The sequence below is a fragment of the Lynx rufus genome, unplaced genomic scaffold (assembly GCF_022079265.1).
Source record: "Lynx rufus isolate CCGP_SWC_20201006 ecotype Redwood Valley unplaced genomic scaffold, mLynRuf1.p SCAF_18, whole genome shotgun sequence".
NCBI classification, from domain to species: Eukaryota; Metazoa; Chordata; class Mammalia; order Carnivora; family Felidae; genus Lynx; species Lynx rufus.
This window is the reverse complement of record NW_025814832.1, coordinates 40,725,630-40,747,431: the sequence shown is the minus strand read 5'-3', so window position 1 is coordinate 40,747,431 and position 21,802 is coordinate 40,725,630. Positions and strand designations below refer to the sequence as shown.

General features: G+C 39.1%; 1 protein-coding gene across 4 annotated transcripts in view; it reads right to left on the bottom strand.

Annotated features, from left to right (window-relative positions):
- Nucleotides 1-21,802, bottom strand: part of KANSL1 (KAT8 regulatory NSL complex subunit 1) — a 178,515-nt gene that overhangs the window by 28,446 nt on the left and 128,267 nt on the right. For 3 of the 4 annotated variants that reach the window (XM_047081677.1, XM_047081679.1, XM_047081676.1), the window contains exons 4-6: nt 16,496-16,600; nt 6,416-6,525; nt 5,387-5,582 (exon numbers count right to left, since the gene is read on the bottom strand). In XM_047081677.1, coding sequence (XP_046937633.1) covers nt 5,387-5,582; nt 6,416-6,525; nt 16,496-16,600 — 411 coding nt within the window. The remainder of the gene's footprint in view (nt 1-5,386; nt 5,583-6,415; nt 6,526-16,495; nt 16,601-21,802) is intronic. The other variant, XM_047081678.1, reaches the window with a different exon arrangement.

Sequence of the window (21,802 nt, the reverse complement as noted above, 5' to 3'; positions counted from 1 at the left end):
ATTCTTTTAGCTTGAGGACAGTTTACAAATAAAATATCAGAGCTTCAACTTCTATGTATTTTATCTCAGCCTTTCAAAATTTATTTTGTGTGTGTTTTATAATAAACTACAATTTTCCATATGGCACTCTTGCTCCTGCCCAAAAGTTCAACTAGTACTGAAAAGTTAGGCTTCCAAAATTTATCACAAGAAGCCCCTGTCAATAAAGAACATATTTTATTTGATACCAAATTACTCACTTTTAATACAAACTCAAAATCACTTTAGTTCTTTAGTTCTCATCCACAAATGTCACGACACTCGGCCTTAAGAGAATGTCCTACTGATATGTAATGTCCTGTTATGTCCTCAAGTGTGATACACGAGGAAGTGGTAGAGGACCACTTTAAAGAATCCAACTTTAAAATAAAACCCAGAGCAAACATTCCTACATAATTATCCTCCAACAGACTATAAAATTCCAAAATCACACCAGAACACTGTCAAATCGTCTGATAAGAAATGCTACCCCTATGTTTATAGCAGCATTATTTACAATAGCCAAATTATGGAAGCAGCCCAAATGTCCACTGACAGATGAACGGATAAAGAAGTGGTAAGTACACACACACACACACACACACACACACACACACACACACACACACACGCATATGGAATATTACTCAACTATAAAAAAAAGAAATCTTGCCGTTTGCAACAACATGGATGGAGCTAGAGAGTATAATCCTAATAAGTGAAATGAGTCAGAGAAAGACAAATACCATATGATTTCACTCATATGTCGAATTTAAGAAACAAACCAGAGACACACCAAGAAACAGATTCTTAACTATACAGAACTGATGGTTACCAAAGGGGAGGTGGGTGGTGGAATGGGTGAAATGGGTGACAGGGATCAAGGAGGGTACTTGTCATGATGACCACTGGGTGATGTATGGAATTGTTACATCACTATATCGTTTACCTGAAACTAAGATAACATTGTATGTTAGCTATACTGGAATTAAAAAAAGTTGTATTGATCTCAAAAAAGAGATTAAAAAGAAATGCTATTAAGGCCAATCCAAAAATCTCAAGGCATGTTATTTTTTCTTTTATAATACTATTCGTACTGGGACCCCTGGGTGGCTCCGTCAGTTAAGTGTCCAACTCTTGATGTCGGCTTAGGTCATGATCTCACTGTTATGAGATTGAGCCCTGCATTGAGCTCCATGCTGAGTGTAGAGCCTGCTTGGGATTGATTCATTCTCTCTCTCTGTCTCTATCTCTCTCTGTCTCTGTCTCTGTCTCTCTGTCTCCCCCTCTCCCTAGCTCATGTGCACAAGCTCTCTCAAAATAAGTAAATAAGCATTAAAAAAATACTATCTGTACTGTGATATACTTAATATACAAAATAACTTTACCTAACAAAATAAAAAGCAACCCTATATTGGCCCCACATTTCTTTTAAAACTTTTACTGATTTGAAATTTCAGTATATTAGAAACTAATGTTTTAGATTGAGCTATAACTATAGCTCATAGAAGCAGCAGGATAGGAAATAAACATAGTGATAACACGTTATAAAAATTTGTCACTTGAGTGTTTCTTCACTGGCCTAATTGCTAACATCTACCATATCAGACCCCCAAAAGTGATGAAATACATAATAAATAGCAATTAAGGGCAACTTGTTATCATATGTACTAATATTACAATAAAATCACAATAATAGGAAATAACCTCCACATTCTCCCCAGGCTTTACAGATTTCCATGGAAGATAACCCCACTCTCCCAATCTCAAAGCTCTCTGCCCTCCCAACTCTGATACTCACAACACCCTAGTGATTCTTCCTTAGGACTAGTTTTCAAAACTATTGCATCCTGAGAGCTTTGGAGCCTTCAGACTATCACTTCCACTAGGATTACTATTGTCACTAGTCTTTCTTTCTTTCAGACTCCAGTCTCTCTTATCGCCAATCTACTCCAAACATAAACTATCTGTATATTTATCTTTTACAAAAAAAACAGCTTATGATACTTCACTGCTCAAAACTCTAACCTAAAGTCAACAGTTTCATCATTTAAAGCCTTTCATTATTTACTGACAGATTTCAATCCTGTTTATTTCCAACAAGTTCATCTTACTAAATCCTTTGTTGTAGTCACTGAATTTAAGATACTAATGACATAAAAACCGACTTTTAGAGGCAAAAAGAAATGTGCTACTACACTAAAAGTACATCTCAGCTATAAGATATATTGTAATTTCAGAAATGCTGGTAAAACTTGATAGAATAAAATTCCAGCTGTGATTCAACTAAGATGACTGCTCTGTAAAACTGAATGAGTTCCCTAAAGTGAGTTTTATATTTGGTTCTAGCGTGCACTAGAGATAATTTAAAATATGTAGATAAGCCAGTAACATTGACATTAAACATGTGTTTTTTACATTCTCTACTTGTAGATATACTAGTAACCATCTATCCTGCGTAGGTAGAAATGTGGTGGGAAGGGCAATAACAAGGGTAATTTGAGTTAATCCAGAGAGATGTAGTTCCTGTTTTATTAAAATTCTTTTTAAAAAAACTTGGAAGCAAATCTTATTAAAGTATGAACTCAATGCTGTTTAATAGTATCAGAGAATGGCTTATCTGTTACCTTCTTTGCTATCTAGGCTCTGTCATTAGAAAGTAAGCTCCATGAAGGCAAGCACTTTGTTCACCAGTGAAACCACAAGAATACCTGGAGCACACTGGGGATTCAACACAGTGCTGAATAAATTTGCTTGGCAAATCCAGCACCTCAAAATGATAAAAGACAAGATGCCTGCTCAACAGCAAATATCACCAAGCAAGAAGACCTAGTGAGCAATCAAGACAGAATGGCCTTTGCCTCCAACACTGGCAGAACTCCAGTATTTCTGCTATAACCAGCAAATGGTTTATCTCCTGAACTCAATTGGTTTCTTTTGTCTTATTTACCATGTAGGTTACTTTTGCAGGTCAGGATGGCTGTGTTTTAGAAACTGACGCTTGGGGGCATCTGGGTGGCTCAGTCGGTTAAACATCTGACTTCTGGTCAGATCAAGTCCCGCATCAGGCTCTGTGCTGACAGCTAGAGCCTGCTTTGGATTCTGGGTCTCCCTCTCTCTGCCCCTCCCCCACTCATGCTGTGTCTCAAAAATAAACACTAAAAAAGAAGGAGGAGGAAGAGGAGGAGTAGGAGGAAGAAGAAAGAAAAAGAAAAAGAAATAGAAACTGGTGCTGGAATCAAAGGGTCTTTTAGTATGCTTTGTATGTCTCTTCACAAGTACATTTGATTTTAGGCATGGACCAGAAGAAGCTATTGTCAAGAGCAGGGAAGGTTTGCTACCATACAGATAAAAAAGAATCCAGGAGTCCACCCTACACCACAGAAAATTTTTACAAAATCCCTAGATGTCATGACACAGTGAGACTAGCAAACTGCCCCGAGAAAGGACACTACTACCCCTTGAGATTTTTTTGTTTTTGTTTGGTTGAGGTTTTTTTGTTGTCAAAAGCATAGAGACATGATCAAAAACGACTTTCTTACATTTGACAGTAATATACAGTTTTCTTGCTTTCTCAATATCAACTCTTTAACCTCTGAGAAAAAAATTCTGACTTATAGGTCTATTCATAAAAAATTGAGACCACAAATGTCAATGTGAGAAACTTGCCAAATACCCTTCTCTTTTCTGTTATTTTGGTAATGCACGCATTCTAAGGAACAGACATGAGAAAAATGGTACAATCTGATAGTTAATTTTTACTGTGCTTTCCTTAAAAACAAACAAAAAAGATAAAGGCAAGGTTATCCGGTCCAACTGCACACTATAACAAAACAAGCCAAGCTCCGATAATCCACTGTCTAACCAGTAATGGTTCTGACAATTCTCTCTCCTCTTCTTATGTTATCACTTTTCTCATCAGCAAGTGTATTGTAATAGTTAGCTCTATCTTAACATTTCCCTTCAAATAAGTGATTTCTCCGCTCTCCTATACAGCAATATTGAGTTATCTAGAACGTTTCTCAACTGAAGCATTCAGTTCTCTTTAATGCTTTGAATACATCTCAACTCCTTGCCCCCTTTCTCTCCTGAACCCACTCCACTCCAAGCAGAATTTCGCTCTCCTCCCGTTAGCAAGACAGCTCACACGGACCTCGAACAACCCTAACCCTGCCATACACGATGGTCACTTCGCACCTTTCCTGTGCTGGGCCTGCCTGCGGCACCTCACACACCACCGCTTGTTCCTCACTGACCCACGTTCTTCATTCGTCTTCCATGTGCCTTACTCCCTTCAGTTTCCTTCCACTTCACCAGTCACTCCTTCCCCATCTCTTCCTTCCCCTTGCAAGGCCTCCAGGCCCCATTCCATCGGAGCTCCCGGGCAGTCCCTGTTTCCCTTCATCTGTTGCATTTTTCTCCCCAGCACTTAACGCTATAGGACTTACCATTATACCTAATTTATTATTTTCTGTCTCTACCCACTCGAGTATTTTAGGAGGGCAAACATTTTTATCTGTTTTTGTTTAGTGTTGTATTCCCAGAGCATAGAACAGACCCCGCTCACTGTAGGAGCTCAATAATATTTGTTGAATGAGTGAACAACACAAGTGCTAACAGTAACAGCCACTCTGTACCAGGAACGTATCAGCCAGACATCCCAATGAGCAAGTTACATACGTTTCATTTAACCCTCAAACCACCCGAAGAGGTCACTGAGGCCTGGGGCGAAGGGAAGGATACGGGGAGAGGAGTGTGGGGGTGGTAAACGTGCTCCAAATCATAAAGCTATTAAGTAGCAGTGTCATGATTCAAACCCAAGTTTATCCTCTTTAAAGGTAATGCTCTTAACCACTGCATGGTATGAATTTTACTGAAGTATTATTTCATCAGTTTTGGAATGAAGTCCAACTGTGCTATTTGAAGAGGCAGCAATCAAAAGTTTCCTATGCTTGTTAACTGACCTCCATTCATTTAGTCACATTAATGTAAAAATTTTAAGAGAGACTCTTATTTGAAAGGAAAGCATGCCATTTTCAGTGATAACAGGACAAGTAGGAAGCACGTTACCCTCCTTCAAAGTGTTGATGGCAGCACTTAAACCTCTTCTTCCCCATTTCTATTAACAAGTTCAAGTCAGTGGTTTCCAAATCTGGCTGAAGAACCATCTAGGAGTTGTTTTTCTGAGAACAAGGGTCCCAGGCCCAACTTCAGAACCTAGAATTTTGTCAAGCTCCCCAGGAAACTTGGGTGGTTAGTGAAGTTTGGAAAACACTAGTTAAATGAACCAAAGTTGGCAAAAGACTAATAATTCTATCTGAGCATCTGGCTCACTGTTTAACAATGACCAAGTCTCACCAGTACTGACCTTCCTGGAAAGAGGAACGATGCTGTTGGGTCGAACAAGCCTTCGTTTCTTACAGCTCAGTACAGGACGTGTTCGGGCTGCCACACAGGTGCCATCAGTTGATGAAGAAACTAGATTCAGTCTTTGCTTTTTTTGTAATTGTTCCTCAGCATCAGAGATGTCACCTGGAATGTGGTCTGCCAAGATAGGCTGAAGACTATACAAGGGGAAGGAAGAATATTCACGTCTCAGAAGACAAGGAAACAAAGCCTTTGATACCGTTTCAACCTCCTCTGCTTACACATGTTCACAGACACAAACAAGTTCTAGGACAGATGCACATCACTTCTTGATGCTGGTATCTGCTAATCTAAGTGAGTGAGTGAGTGTGTATGTGTGCATGTGCACGTGCATGCAGTGTCTGTGCTGATCTTTAAGACTCTTGGTGGACAACAACATCATGTCTGAATAGTGTAAGTCAGTAAGTGACAAATTCAGGTTCCAAGTGATAAAGTTCTCTTCTACAACAGAAGCATGAATGAAGAATTAGCTGTAGAAAACTGCAAGTGGTAAGAAAATGATTAATCCTGCAAATGTTAATGGGCTACCTAAGTAATAGTTCTTCTATAAAATTCGACTTTCAGGGATGTATACACATTGTTCACTTGTAGAGGGATGCCTTCAACTTTCATAAATACAGATTTAGAAACACAGCCTTTAGGGATCTAATCTGTCCTAGAGTAAAAGATTTTATGTACACGCTTCTGAAGAATTCTACCAAGACTAGAACCAACCATAACGACTCACAATAACTGTAGGACCTTTTCTTTTTTCTCCATGGTGAGTTAATTTTAGGCTACAGTAAGTAAAAGGGAAACACATTAATATGCTAATTAAAATATACTTGCTACTGTAAGATGCATGCACAATATTATTAAGCAATAAGGTTTCTGACTTTAAACCAGGGTTAGTCCTGGCTAGGGATAACTAAGAGTCCCAAATTCATCATTTACGAGCCTACTGAGCACAGGAAGTAGACACAAAACTTACGTGTTAATAACGCCATTGACAGGTCTCAATGCGCCACATGATTTAGTAGACAATGACTCTGAATGGCCAGAGGCACCATGGTTTTCCAGGGGCTGAGAAACAGACTCGATCTAAATAAGGAGAAGAAAGTTAAAAATACATTATAACATTTAACCAACAGTATCCAGAATGAAAAGCAGCACCATTTCATCACTTAAATGAAACATCTAAAATTTCTGATATCAACCTAAAAAAACTCGTATGAATGAGGAAAAAGGAAAATTAAGAGAACTGGCTTTTGCTCTGGGGTGAAGAAGGGTAAGGAACCAAAATATTTTAACAGACTAATAGTAAGTGCCTACTTACAGACTAATAGTAAGTTCCATGATTACAGACTAATAGTAAGTTCCATGATTCCATGGAACAGAAGCTTAGCAAAATAATTACATAGTAACAAGAGTCTTCAACTAAGGGTCAGGAGGGAGGAGAGAATCCCAAGCAGGTTCCACAACCATGGGATCGTGAGCTGAACCAAAATCAAGAGTCAGATGCCTAACCAACTGAGCCACTCAGGGGTCCCAAAACAAATTTATCTTTCTTATAAAAATCTGGGGGCGCCTGGGTGGCTTGGTTGGTTATGCGTCCGACTTCAGCCCAGGTCATGATCTCACGGTCCGTGAGTTCAAGCCCCGCGTCGGGCTCTGTGCTGACAGCTCAGAGCCTGGAGCCTGTTTCAGATTCTGTGTCTCCCTCTCTCTCTGCCCCTCCCCTGTTCATGCTCTCTCTCTCTCTCTCAAAAATAAATAAACGTTAAAAAAAAATTTTTTTTAAATAAAAAAAAATCTGAAGAAAAAGCACAAGTCATCAATAATCACATGACCTACAGATAACTGCTGCAAACAGCCTATTTTTTCATGCCTACATATACGTATACATATATATACTTAAATGCCATAAATCTTCAGTGTGAATTTTACTGATTTGGGGGCAATTCAGTCCCCAAATTAAAACTGAAGGCAACAGAGGAAACATGATTTAGCACAGAAATGTTTGTCACAGATAAGGCAGCACACAGCAAGCAGTCAAGAGCATGAACCTCACAGAGGGAAATGTGCCTAGGTTCCAGTCCCAATCACACAAGCAGGCACTGAATAATCAGAGGACCGTGGGATATTCTATAATCACACTGAAATCCAAAAGCAGGGCACTGGGGCAACTAGGTTCATCATTCATTCCCAAATGTAAAGCGCTTAAAATATTAACCCCATCCTCCAACAGCATTCCATCTGGAAAAAGAAAACCACAGCTCACAACACACGTAAATTTACTTAAAGCTTCTTAAATATCTTCACACTGCCTTAAGTAAAAGTAAACATTCTCTATCCTGCAGTCCAAAAGGCTGCAAAGACAGAGAGTGGAGATACATTAATAAACACTTTACAAATATTAAACCCACATACTAATTTAAGCTTGATCACTACTACTGCAGTGGTTTACATCATTAGTATTTTCAGGAAACTAACACATGACTCATATCTGTTTTCCAACGAGAAACTGTAAAAAGGATCAAAGAATTTAAAGGCTCTCCTATCCAGAAAGCAGGAGTTATTACTGAGCTTTCTTGAATTTTATGTGGTACATACATCCCACAGCCAGAAAGAAGAGAGCAGAAAAGCTGCAGTAGTAGAGAATTTCTGTTAATTTCCCTTCTTCCAAAAGCAGAGGTTCAGGGGGTGACTTTTTGGGAGTTAAAAGTAGCAAGGAAGGTTAGAAGTGATTTCTTCCCTGACTGAAAGGGCTAGGTATATGGAAAAGAATTCAACTTTTATTCCTGGATCAAAATAAATTACTTTTTGACTTTATATGAATTACTTCATGTTTCAAGCTCATCTCAATGATACTCAACATAGTCTTGCTTAAAATCACCAAAATATTGCTGGCCTGTAAACAGTGTACCAGTCATTTCCACGAACTAGCAACATGGCCAGGAAATTGTGCTAAATAGGGAGCGGAACCTTCTGAAAATTCCACTTCCATCAAGTTAGTTAGCTAGGCTTCCATTTTTGCATATATAAAATGGGACTATTTTGTGCCTCACTTTCCTATGCCTCTATACTGAGGTTAAAATATATACAATTGTATGAAAATAATTTTGAATTATTTTTTAAGTTTGCATTTTATATATGTACATATATAAATATGCTTGTATTTTATATATGTATGGATATAAGTATGTTACCTCTACACTCAATGTGGGGCTCGAACTCACGACCCTGAAATTAAGAGTCACACGCTCTTCTGACAGAGCCAGCATGGCGCCCAAGACTTACTTACTTTGAAAAATTTCAACCAGCATAATGCCTAAGATTTACATTTACCTACACCACTGAAAACAGGCAGCTGGAATCTAAAGAAATAAAGTAATTGCAAAAGCAGTCATAAATTCTTATTATTCAACTTATTTATCCACAGTCCAATTTATCTTAATAGTCCTAATTAGTCATTAAAAAAATATATATGGTAGAGCAAATATTCCCCAGCCAGTATCTACCCCTCTATTCTCTATCTCAAAACCCTTGTTGGGCCAATGCACTATTCATTAAACCTGGTGACTGCAAAACTTCAAACAAACAACAACAAAAAAAGAAGTTGTTCTTGCTTAACCAATGGTAGGAAGATAATACCTTGAACTGTTTAAAAAGAAATAGCAGTAGTTTACATGTTTAGCATGCCTTTCTTCTGAGAAAGCATTTATCCTCTGACTTATCACTATCACTCCACGAAGGAAGGAAAGGGTAAAAGAACAAGGCTTATTTTACAAATTGAAACAAACAAATAATGAAGTCATCTGTCAAAAGCCACAGAAGCAATATTTTGCTAAAACAAACAAGAGAACTTCAATTTCAAATATTCACCCAGTAATTACCTTTCCTGGAAGAAAAACAGGTATATAAGAAAATATACTTGTTACCTGCTCATTTGCACAAAAGAAAGGTAATCCAAAAACTAATGAAAATGGCCACCTAAAGGAAGTGGGAACAGAATGGAACGAATGGGAAAATGGGAACAAGGCAGTAGGAATGATGGTCTTTTGTACAGCTTGGATTCTTAGAACTATAGTAATGCTTCACATACTCAAAAATAATAATAAAGATCAATTATTGTGTTGGGAGAGAAAACATGGAATACCAGTATTAGAATAACTCTGAAGAGGTAACAAAAACCTAACGGCATTACAAAACAATTACATATCACACTAAAAGGATAAGGAAAAAAAACTAATTTAAGTATAACTTCAGGAAATAGTATTTTGACTGCGTATTATAGGGCAAAGACATTGTACACAATATTGTACTCTGTTTAATAAATACATTTCTCACAAGGATATGAGATGGCAACTATGAAACTACTTTCTGTGATAAAAATGAGTATCAGTGAGGAAGGCTGTGGTGTTGGACTGGCATTAATATGCACTTACAGTTTTTAACGTATATACAAATGGGTAAATAAACACTGATACATGTGTATGCATGCATGCTTTAGCACACGTGTGTTTCCCAGCTTTGACTGTTGGGAAGTCCCAGAAGCAATGACACCAAGTAGCAATGAGCACAACTAGTACTCAGATCTTGGTTTCTAAACACTGTTGTCCAATAAAAAGAACCAGGGCTGGAGCAGGTAAAATACAGGATGAGTTCAGAATGTCTTCTGGTGCCTGAAAGTGAATACTCAATAACCGAGGGGAGCAAGCTGAAAAGACACAGGAAACAATATGAAAGAGGCCTGGTACCAAAAATTGAGACAAGTGGAGCATGAATGAATCATAAATAGGAACAGATTATAATCCATAAAATGAAATGAACCTATTCTGATATAAACATTACTGAATGACGGAATAAATACCTAAATAAATGAGGGAGAAAAGACAGCTCTTCCTAATAGAATTCCAATTAACAAATGTAGAAAACAGAAAAATCACCATTTAGTAAACACCACAGTAATAACTGTTGTGGGCAAAACCCACTGGTGGATGATAAAATTGTGGAATAAAGTATAATGAGCAACAGAATACTGCATAGTAACTCCCTAGGAGATACATTCATTACAAAGGGAAACATACTGACTTAACAGTGGGGAAGGCTGGTAGGCACCACCTCAACCAAGTGAAAAAAGGTATCACCAACCAACATCATGTACCCCCAATATGGTGCACTGAGAAGGGCACAGTAGCACTTCTGCGGTGTTCCTTACAAGTGCGCAAGCTCTAATAATGAGAAAACGTCAGATGACTCTTACTGAGGGAATATTACACAAAATAACAGACCAGTATTTCTGTATTAAGGCCATGAAAGACGACAAAGACTGAGGAACAATCATAGACTAAGAGGAGATTTAAAGAGACAGGACAACTAAATGCAGTTATGATTGTGGACCCTCTCCTCCTGCTCCCCCTGCCAAAAACATTAGTGAGAAAACAAGTGAAATTTGAATAAAATCTGAATAGTACTCTATCAATGTTAATTCCAGGTTTTGGTCTTTGTACAATGGTAGTTCAAGTTAACAACACTATGGGAAGCTGGGTAAAGGATATGTGGAGACTGTGTGCTACTTTTGTAACTTTTCTGTAAGTTTAAAATCTTTTTTTTAAAGTTTAGAAAAAGAATGAAGAAAAGTTTATCCAGCATTAATAAAGCAAATTTTATTCATACCCAAATGTGGCATCAATCTACAGCTTCCTGTCACCTACAGGATAAAGTATACAGTTCACTAAGATAAATACAAAATCCATCATGAATTGGCCCCATCATCCAACAGTCCATCAAAGAAAAGTATCTGTAGTTCCTCTATCACACCAGGCTCTCTCAAACCTCTTTCATATCCTACATGCAGTACCCTCCCTGTCAAAACTCACTCTCAATACCATCCTTCAGCAAATGTACAAGGACTCAGTGCAAATACAGTACATCCTTCTCTATTACCTTTCCCGCCCTCCCTTAGAAGTGAGAATTCTTGCCCCCCAGACTCCTCGGTTATAGGTCTGTTGTACCACCATATAGCCCTCAAGGGAAGATACCTGGTTATGCTAATAGGTGTTTCCTAGACACACAGCACAGCCTGGAACAGCAAGCTTTTTATCAACTGTTTATTATGGACCAAACACTGTTAGAAGCACATTGTACTTCCTCGATACTTAATTATCAACAACTCCAAAGAGGTACAGAAACAGAGCCACTCCTACCTAAGGCCCTTGAGGGCAGATGTGTTATGGAAATTTATACAGACTTTTAAAAAGTCACACATTGTATGTTCTGGGTAAGTGCTTCAAAATTAAATATAAATCCAAAGCCAAAGAGTGTGTGAACCCAAAGAGTGAATTGTAATGTAAACTATGGACCTTGGGTGACTGTGATATGTCACTGCAGGCTCATCAACTGTAACAAACGCACCACTCTGGTGGGGGGATATTGACAACGGAGACTACCCGAAGCAGGTGTGCCATGCTGGGGCAGGGGGTATATTAAGAAATCTCTATCTTCTGCTCAATTTTGCTATCAACCTTAAAATGCTGCCCCCCAAAAATAGTCCTTTAATTTTAAAAAATCAAATACATTAATATTTCTGCTTCAAAAGGTATGCATAATTAAGAATGTAAAGTCTCATCAAGTATCACTTCAGGTCAAATTTTGTCAACAAATGACCTGATGGAGACCTTAGGGAGAACCACTTCTGCTTCTCACAGATCTTTGGAGTTTGGAGATGCAGATAAGGGGATCTGGACCTGCAGTATTATTCCTACTTTGCACAAGAAGGGAAGTGTGGGTGTTGGGGAGGGTGGCGGGGGGAGGTAGAGTTCTACGAACATCAGTCAGGTCAAGTTGGCAGTGTTGTCTGGATCTTTTACACTCACATTTATTGTTTAGTAATTCTGTCAATTACTGAGTTACAAGTGTGAAAATTTTGAAATATAATTATGGATTTGTCTATCCCTTTAATTTGCGTATATTTTATGCTTCATGTATTTGAGGCATCCACCTTTATGACTCTTCTGTCTCCTTGGTGAAATGACCCCATTATCTAAAATGTCCTTTTTTTTTTTTTTTATTTTTTTTTCAACGTTTATTTATTTTTGGGACAGAGAGAGATAGAGCATGAACGGGGGAGGGGCAGAGAGAGAGGGAGACACAGAATCTGAAACAGGCTCCAGGCTCCGAGCCGTCAGCCCAGAGCCTGACGCGGGGCTCGAACTCACGGACCGTGAGATCGTGACCTGGCTGAAGTCGGACGCTTAACCGACTGCGCCACCCAGGCGCCCCTAAAATGTCCTTCTTTATCTCTGGTAACTGTCTGAGAATTGTATCTCTGGTATTCCTGTCTTAAAAACGATTTGCTAATATTAATACACACACAGTAGCTTTCTTATGCTTACTGTTCATAAAGTAGATCTTCCCCTGCTTTTCTTCCCCATTGATCTGAGTTTCCAACTGGTATTATTCACTTTCATCCTAAAGAAAGTTCTCTAACATTTCTTTCAGTGCACATGCTCTGCCAACAGATTTTTCTCAATTTCATCTAAAAATGACTTTATTTCACCTTTATTTTTAAAGACTTTTTTTGGCACCGCTCCCTATTTTAATGATCCCATTCCACTATTTTCTGTCCTCCACTGTTTCAGAAAAGAAGTCACCAAACACTACCAATGTTCACTTATATGGAATGCATCTTTTGTCCCTCTGGCTACATGCAAGATTTTCTTCAGCATTCATTTTCACCATGTTGTATTTCTCCTGCTTACTATTTTTGGAGTTTCTTCAATCTGTAAATTTTTTTCATTTGAATATCCAGTCATTATTTCCTCAGCTCCAGCCCCCCTACCTCCGCTGGAACTCGAATTATACATACTTACTGTTCCCCCAGCACTATGTTCATCTCTGAGCAGCTCTATGTTCAGTTTTTCTGTCTTCTGGTTGGATAATTCCCACTGATCTGTTATGTGTATGGATCCCTTCTTGTGTAAGTTTTCAATCTGCTGTTTAGTATACCAGTAAATTTTTTACTCGGACACTGTACTTTTCAATTCCACAATTTTATGTTCTGCAAGTTCCACGTGATTTTTTTTTTTTTTAATTTTCACCTCTTTGCTGATATTTCCCCATGTTTTTGCTACCTTTTACTTTAAATCTTCAAATATATTTCTATAAGTTTTATTAAATGTTTTTATTTTAGAGACAGAGAGAGAGAGAGTGAGAGTGAGAGAGTTGGGGAGGGACAGAGAGAGAGAGAGGGAGACAGGATCTGAAGCAGGCTCTGTGCTGTGTGAGCGCAGAGCCCCATGTGAGGCTTGAACCCACGAAACGTGAGATCATGACCTGCGCCGAAGTCAGAGGCTTAACTGACTGAGCCACCCAGGCACTCCTTCAAACATATTTCTATTTAATTCTACTATGAGCCATTTCAGGATCAGTTTCTATCATCTTCTTGCATGATAACGAACACAGTTTCCTGTTTATTGTATATGATATGTTACTCTGAATTCAGTTAAATTTCCCAGAAGCATGTTGATTTCTGCTCTAGTAGGCAAATTTCTAATTGGTTACAAATCAAATGAACCTTGATTTTGTGTAACTAGTTTCAGGCTTTTACAGAAACCTATCAGGGTTTATTTGGGATTTCTTAATCCTATGGTGGGTGAGTTCCTTAGTCCTGGGAAAGTCTTTAACTCCTAAATCATGAGTCTTCTTTGGTTTCAGTATAAGGCCCTAGTCGAAGGTATTTATCAAGTCTTGCTGGAATTCAAACTCCAAATTCTGTTCTTTGCTGCAGTGGGCACTGACTACATTCTCTACTCTGCTCTTTCAGCCTACCAACTGCTGCTTTCTACTTGGCTCTATCTAAACTCTACAGAACTCTGTGGATCAGGGGTTAAGTCAGCTGAAGGACGTGAGAGTTACTTACACAGAATGTGGGACTAAGCCCTCCGCCTCCATGAGTCCCTCTCTGCCACTATTTCCTCCCTCAGTTTCTAGCTACTTGGCAGCTATGACCTCCATCCTCTGACAATATGAAAGCTAAGGAGATGGTGGCTATCTAGTTGAGTCCAAAAAACCCTGTACCAACGGGACAGAGGAGGCCCTGTGAGAATATTTTGTCAGAAATTTTGTTGACTTTCTTTGGTAATTTTTAACTGTGTTCTTCCTACCTAGTAACAGGCATAGGTTCCAAGTTAGCTCTATTCACTGTTTAATTCTTAATTGGGGGAAAGGGGACTACTAACTATTCAAGAGAGTGAGTGGGAGGAGAAAGAAGGAAAGGGCATGTTTTAGAACATGGGAGAACTCTCAATAGCTTTAGACAATCCCCCTTTCCAGGAACACACCCTTTTTTGTTCAGAAGGCTTTTTATTTCATATCAGAATTTATGAGTGCAGCAGTTGACTTTATCAGCACCTGCAGATGCAAAGCCAGAGGCCCTCTGGTTTCTCTCTTCTGCCTACTCTTACCTTTCAAACTGCCTTTAGTAAGGAGTCAGATTGAAGTCTGTTTGCGTTAAGGGGCATTTTTCTAGGAGTTCCTCCCTTCTTCTACCTCAGTACTCTACTCTGTGGCAGAAAAACAAAACTCACTCCATCTCAGGGAACGTTTCCTGCTTGTCTCCATGGCTCAAAAAAGGCTCACTCGTGCATCCAGTCTCCCAAATCACTTAGTTTCTGCAATATCTGTACAACGCCCACAACCAAAGCAGATTATATATTGCGTCCATCAAAAAACACTCATTCAGGTTGGAAATAAGGCAAAAAGATGAAAGTCCTTTCAGTATTAACACTTGAACATCATCTAACAAGTCCACTAAAGGGTCACAGGACTCTCGATGAATTACTTAACTTTATATTACTTACTATTTATTTACACTGGATTAGGGCTTAGATGCCTTAAGTTGGATGTCTATTTTCAGAACACTGAGGAGTTAAAATTGATCTGTGTTTAGTTGAGAACATGACTCCAAAGGTAATGGCTTTATTATTCTTACAGGGTATTAGAAGTTTTGTAGGCTCCTGAGTAATCTTATTCTAGCACTCATCATTCTCACTGTCATCAGTAAGTTACACTGTATTTTTCTTTAGAATTTTGTCTAACTTCTTAAAACTATATTTTGACCGTTGAAAAATTTGCTTTGGCTTTTTCGTGAATTTCAGAAATGAAAATGCAAAAATGAACAACACAACAAAACAAATGCCTCTGATGTAACTATTTTTACACCACAAGTCTTCAAATGTTTTCTTGAAGGGAAGGAGGAATTAAAAAAAAAAAAAAAAGGCAACAAATACTTCCATTTTGGAAAAAAAATTGTTGATGTGCAGACCAAAGAGACTAGCTGGTTTAACGCACGATTTCAAAAGCCAACACTCTAGCCTACCAAACACACTGCTGTCACGGGACTTCGGAATTTCTAACAAATGACTTAAATCAAGAAATACTAATATTCATAAAAGCCAAAGAGCTTCTGGGGCAAGAGGGGAGGGAAAAGTGAAAGAAACAAATAAAAAAGTGCTCTTGGGGATTCAGAAATTAAAGAAATTAATTTGGATGTTGAGAGAAATAGAAATAAAGGAAGAAATCATGGAAGAGGGAGACCTGAGCTAGGCTCTAAGGATACAGAAGATTACAGAAAACGACAGCTTTATCCTCATTACAGAACTAAAGAGGGTAACTCAGAGCACTTTCAACATCCTTGTGAGTTAAACCTCTAGTCCCACCTTTTCATCTTATGGTGGCCTTCTCAGAAAGGTTGTCTTTACTCTTCAAAGGTATCAGAGCCACGTGCTCTCCCGATTCTCAGTAATACTCCATGATGCCTTACTTGCTCTAGCTGTAATGTCTTGAGTTAGGAACTGCTTTTAAATTCAAGGTCAACTAGAGAGCTGCAGGAGGGGACCTGTGCTGCTCTACTCAAGAATTCAGACCTTGAAATGTCAAAAGTGATAAAAGGGGACACAGTCCTCTTCCTTCAGCCAATGCCAGGATACCTGCTATAGAGAATGAACTGTGTACTGATGCTACCCCCTGAATTCTCACTCATCTCCCCTTTTCTGTCTTTTACACTTACCAATTTATCATTCCCATGATCCGTCTTCACCTCAGAACTAAGTGGAAGAAATAAGTCTGTTGGTGTATGCTCCGGGGGAGGTGCCTCCCCAAGAACTATCAACCCCTGCAGGACAGAGAGAAAAGCAGCATAAGTGAGTGGTATTATAAGTCACAGATTTAATGAAGGAGTTACTATGACAAGGGTTAGGGACAGGGGACTGGTTTAGCAGAGGCCTCTTCCCTTCTTCTCCTAGGGTTCTGAAACAAAATACACTACACCAGCAGCTTTACTTTCCCAAGAGTTATTTCAACAAAAAGCCTAGCAGTAAGTAGCAATGAGTAAGGCCTAAGTCAGACCCAAACTTCCCCTTTTCTCCACCTGAATGCCGTGACCTACATAGCTTGTTACCTTTGGCATCTTTTTATTCACATCTTTCAGATCTGGAATCTTTATCAAAATATGGTACTTTTACACTGTATTATTAACTAGACTAGACTATAAGAACAGCAGCAATGTAATTTTCTAGTTAACCTGATCACAGATGTGGCTTAAGCATTACCGTAAGTGCTACAAATATAAGTGATAAGTAAGCCAACTATTTGAGCAGCCAAAACTACTGCAAAGGTGAATAGTCCAGTCCCTATATTACAAACCAAGAACTTAAAAAACAAAAAACTGTTTCAAAGGCACCTGTTTCTCATATGCATAAATATCACCCCAGATTGGGTTCCTGCTCCACAATTTCAAAATCAGATCTTATGTTCATCCCAGGAAATAAAAAATGTAAAAAGAAATTTAAAACAACTCCACAAATCCTATCCATAGTCAGCAAGGGCCCAGCTTGGTAAAGGCAGAAATGAGCTTGCTGTGAAAAACAAACAAAAAGCCACACACATGAATCTCCCCATGAACTCAAATAGAGGTAACCAAAATCAAGTTCTGATACTGTGTAATAGAAAGACTGAGATGAAAGTAACCAGGGCTTTAAGTCTTTGGTTCTCCTTCTCTGATCCAGAAAATAAGGAGAGCGGACTGATAAGTATCTCTTAAAGGTAATTTTGTATTAGAATCACCTGGGGAAACTCATCAAGCTAATACTTGCCCAGTTTCATCATCAAATCTACTCAGAGTCCCTGGGGTTAGGGATGGGTATTCTACAGTTTTAAAAAACTCCACTGGTAAATCCTAAAGCCAGTTCTAAGTTGAAACACACTAGAGTTGATCAGTCTTGACTCAGCATCGGGGTCCCCCAGTAAACATCCTAAAATATAGATTTTAGGGCCTAGAGATTTTGACTATCGATTTGAGCTCCCTAGCCATTATGACACAAGCTCTTATAGGCCAATGAACCGCATGATCCATCCAAGGGATGGATCCCTTTCCTGTCTAACTCAAAAATCTCTATGAAATAGGGGATGCAAAGAGATGAAATGGGGTAGGGGAAGGGCTGACATTAAGAAAGGACAATGGGGGCACCTGAGTGGCTCAGTCGGTTAAGCGTCCAACTTTGGTTCAGGTCATGATCTCACAGTCTGTGGGTTCGAGCCCTGAGTCGGGTTCTGTGCCGACAGCTCAGAGCCTGGAGCCTGCTTTGGATTCTGTGTGTGTGTGTGTGTGTGTGTGTGTGTGTGTGTGTGTGTCTCTCTCTCTCTCTCTCTCTGCCCCTCCCCAGCTCATGCTCTGTCTCTTGCTCTCTCAAAAATAAATAAGAAAGGACAATGGAATTCTACCTCAGTCCAAACACACACACACACACACACACACACCCCAAAAAACACACCCCACAATTTAAAAAATAAATATGAAAAATAAGTGTTACAACACCCTCCTGGCCCCGCCCAAAGGGAAGAGAAACAGCATTTACCTATCCTGGAATAAGACTATGACCCGCCCATGTAGAAAGTGAAGTGGAAACTCCACAGAAAAGGGGAGAAAGGTCATTAACTAATAATAAGCAAGAAACATGTGCCCTAGACTTCAAAATGAAGTTATTCTAGCTATAAGAATTTCTGCCGCAAAGTACTTTGTCTCAATCACAAGCACAGAACAGATTTCATAAACTATTTGCAAGAGAAAGCTATCTTGCACACTATTCCATTCTCAAAATACTGCATTCAGTATCTTCCCTGCTTAAGAGCCCTGGTTACAATTATGCCAATCTCTATCCCCCAGAAAATGTCTGAATGTATATGAAGTTGTTATCACTGAGAGGTGGGGGTTTAATGCAATTAAAGATTACAATACTACCTGTTCTTATGTCCTTTGTTCATACTGGTTCTTGCCTTTAAAAAATATTTATCTATCCAAAATGTCATTCATCCTTTTGTTTGTTTATTTTTGAGAGAGACAGAGGCGAATGGGGGAGGAGCAGAGAGAGGGGGAGAACAGAATCCGAAGCAGGCTCCAGGCTCTGAGCTGTCAGCAGAGAGCCCAACAAGGGGCTCAAGCTCACAAGCCGTGAGATCATGACTGAGCTGATGTTGGATGCTTAACCAACTGAGCCACCCAAGTACCCCTGTCATTCATCCTTTCAAAGACCTTGTCAGATCCAAATCCCATCTCCAAGAAAATGTCCCTGGTTAACTGAGCCCTACTTGCTCTATCCACATTACCAGAGGTCCTAAAGTATTGTGATTGTCTTACGTTCTGTGTATCTGAATCTCATTTCCAGAGCAGAACCTTAGGTCAAAATATTCATTTTATTTATTGTTGCCTCAATTTGTTGTTGTTATTGTTTCAGTTTATTTTGAGAGAGTGAGAGAGAGTGTGAGTGGCGGAAGGGAAGAGGGATAATCCCAAGCAGGCTTCGCTATGTCAGCGCAGAAACCCTATGTGGGGCTTGATCTCACGTATAGTGAGATCACGACCTAAGTGGAAATCAAGAGTCAGACGCTCAAGTGACTGAGCCACCCAGGTGCCCCAATTTGTTGCTTATTAACTAATGTTAACCTCTTAAAGACTTAGACAAAATACATATATATCTGAATCCCATATTCCCTAGCAGAGTCATACACCAAGAATGGAAATATGTAACAATTATTTTTTGAGTTTTAGGTTAAAAGGTTTTTTCTTTGAATAGGAAAATATTAAGTTTATATTAATTATAGCCAGAAGCCTAAATAATCCAATTACCAGGTATAAAGTTACTCCCTCAATTTTTTTAGGTGAGAAGGTAAGTCAGGAATAACAGCCAATATTTTCCAAAGAGAAAACTTTTTCCTTAAACCCTAATTTCTGAAAATAAACACCTCTCTGAGAGACAACAAGGATACTCTCCTGAGACTTTATGAGACCTCGTAGGGCCCATTTATTCCCCATCATTTTACAGACCCAGAGAGGATGCAGGTTGAAGGTCTTGTCAACAGGCCAATCCATGGCAGAACTAAGGCTAATGGCTGGGTTAAACTACTGTTGTTTTTTTATTCATTCAAATCAAGCCATCAATTACCCATTTATCTACATTTGTTAGTTGCTGGGGATACAGGAAAGAAGGAGAGACCTATCCTTCCACCCCCACACCACCTGAACCCATCCCATAAAATGCTTACATTCTAATACAGGGGAAGACAGACAATGAACAAACAAGTAAGTAAATTTTATGCAGTACATTAGAAGATGTTAAATGCTAAAAATAAAGGGACAGTGTAAGGATTAAATGGGAGTGGGCACCTCAGTGCTATTACTGCACTCTAATAGACAGAGCAAACTGGCAGAGGCCAAGGTAAAAAGACCAGGAGAGTCTCCCCATCCTTCTTCACTGCTCCCCGAGTCAGAACCAGGGTCATGCCCAAGCTGCCCAGGCCTAGCAAACTCCTATATAAGGATGAAAGGAATTGGGATGGGTTAGAGTTGCACGTAGTCTTAATGTAGCCTTATAAGTTATTTCTCTGTGGAAATGCAAAGCTGTCATGTATGTCAAAAAAAGGAAGAAAAAAATTAATATGTACCAGAATTTAAAAAGGAAGGAATGGTAGAAGGAATTATGCTAAGCCTGATGACAAAACAGGGCAAAAGAAAGCAAGCAAAAAGGGAAGAATAGAAAAAACTTAAAGTTGTAGACTTGGGTTAATTGCTTCTCTTTCACCAGTTTTGTATAACAGAAGGAGTCAAAGTACAAGATTAAAAAACATCACCTCTTAACTTATAATACAGAATTAAGATGTAATTTCACCTACTTGCTCCCTTTTTCATTCTGAGTAGGTCAATGTCCCTTACCCATCTTAAGATAAAGCAGTGACCTCACTAATACATCAGCTCCACAAGAACCATCCTGGGCTACCACCCAGGCAAGACCCAGCTGTCCACAATGCCTTATAACCCCACTGAGATGGGAAGATAAACTGCTTAACATCACTTTGGAAGACAATGGTGTATTTCTAGGCTTCTGCTATTCCATTCAGCTCCTTTTCTATCCAGAAGCTTCAATGCTCTTCCACCTCTCATTCCCAATAATATGTCCATTTTTAGTTAGCAGCTGCTATGTAATTTCACAGATCAGTCAAGGAAGAGATAAAAGAAAAATGATATGTTTTGTATTAGACACAGATGTTGAAGACTGTGCTACGAGAAAGAAAGTCTCCTTCAGCAACAGAACCCATCTGGTCCCTGTGCTTTTCCCCCTCAGTTTTATGTAGCAGGTATGAAATTTCAATGAAATTAGACAGAAAATGCTCTGGACTCAGAAAAACTGCTCCAGGTTCAAATTTAGCTCTGCCTCTTACAAGCTTGTAAGCTGTAAGATTTGCTCTGTGCATTTAACATACATGAAGATACCCGTATACAGTACACACTCCAGGTACATACATTGTTTTCCTTTCTCACTTTAAGGCATGGGAGTTTTAAAATAACAAAACAAAACAAAACAAAACAAAACAAAACAAAACAAGCTCACTGAATATGAAAATTAAAATACAATAGTTGGGGAGCCTGGGTGGCTCAGTTGGCTGGGCATCCGACTCTTGAATTTGGCTCAGGTCAGGATCCCAGGGTCATGGGATAGAGTCCTGCACCAGGCTCTGACCTGAGCCTGGAGCCTGCTTCAGATTCTCTTGGTCTCTCCCTCTGTCCCTCCCCGGCCACCTCTCAAATTAAGGGCAGGGACGGTGGGAGTAAGTAGCAGAGTACAGAGGAACTCCTAAACACTATCTTTTCTCCAAAAAGCAAAAGGAAATCATGACTATCAAAGAAACTCTCAAGACTCTCTCAATCTGGAAGTTAACACTTAACTTCTAACAGAAGAGAAATTGGTAGTCAACTAGTGGTAGTTTTCAAATGCTTTCTTTTTTGGAATATGTTACTTTAAGAAAATTAACGTTAACATGCTAG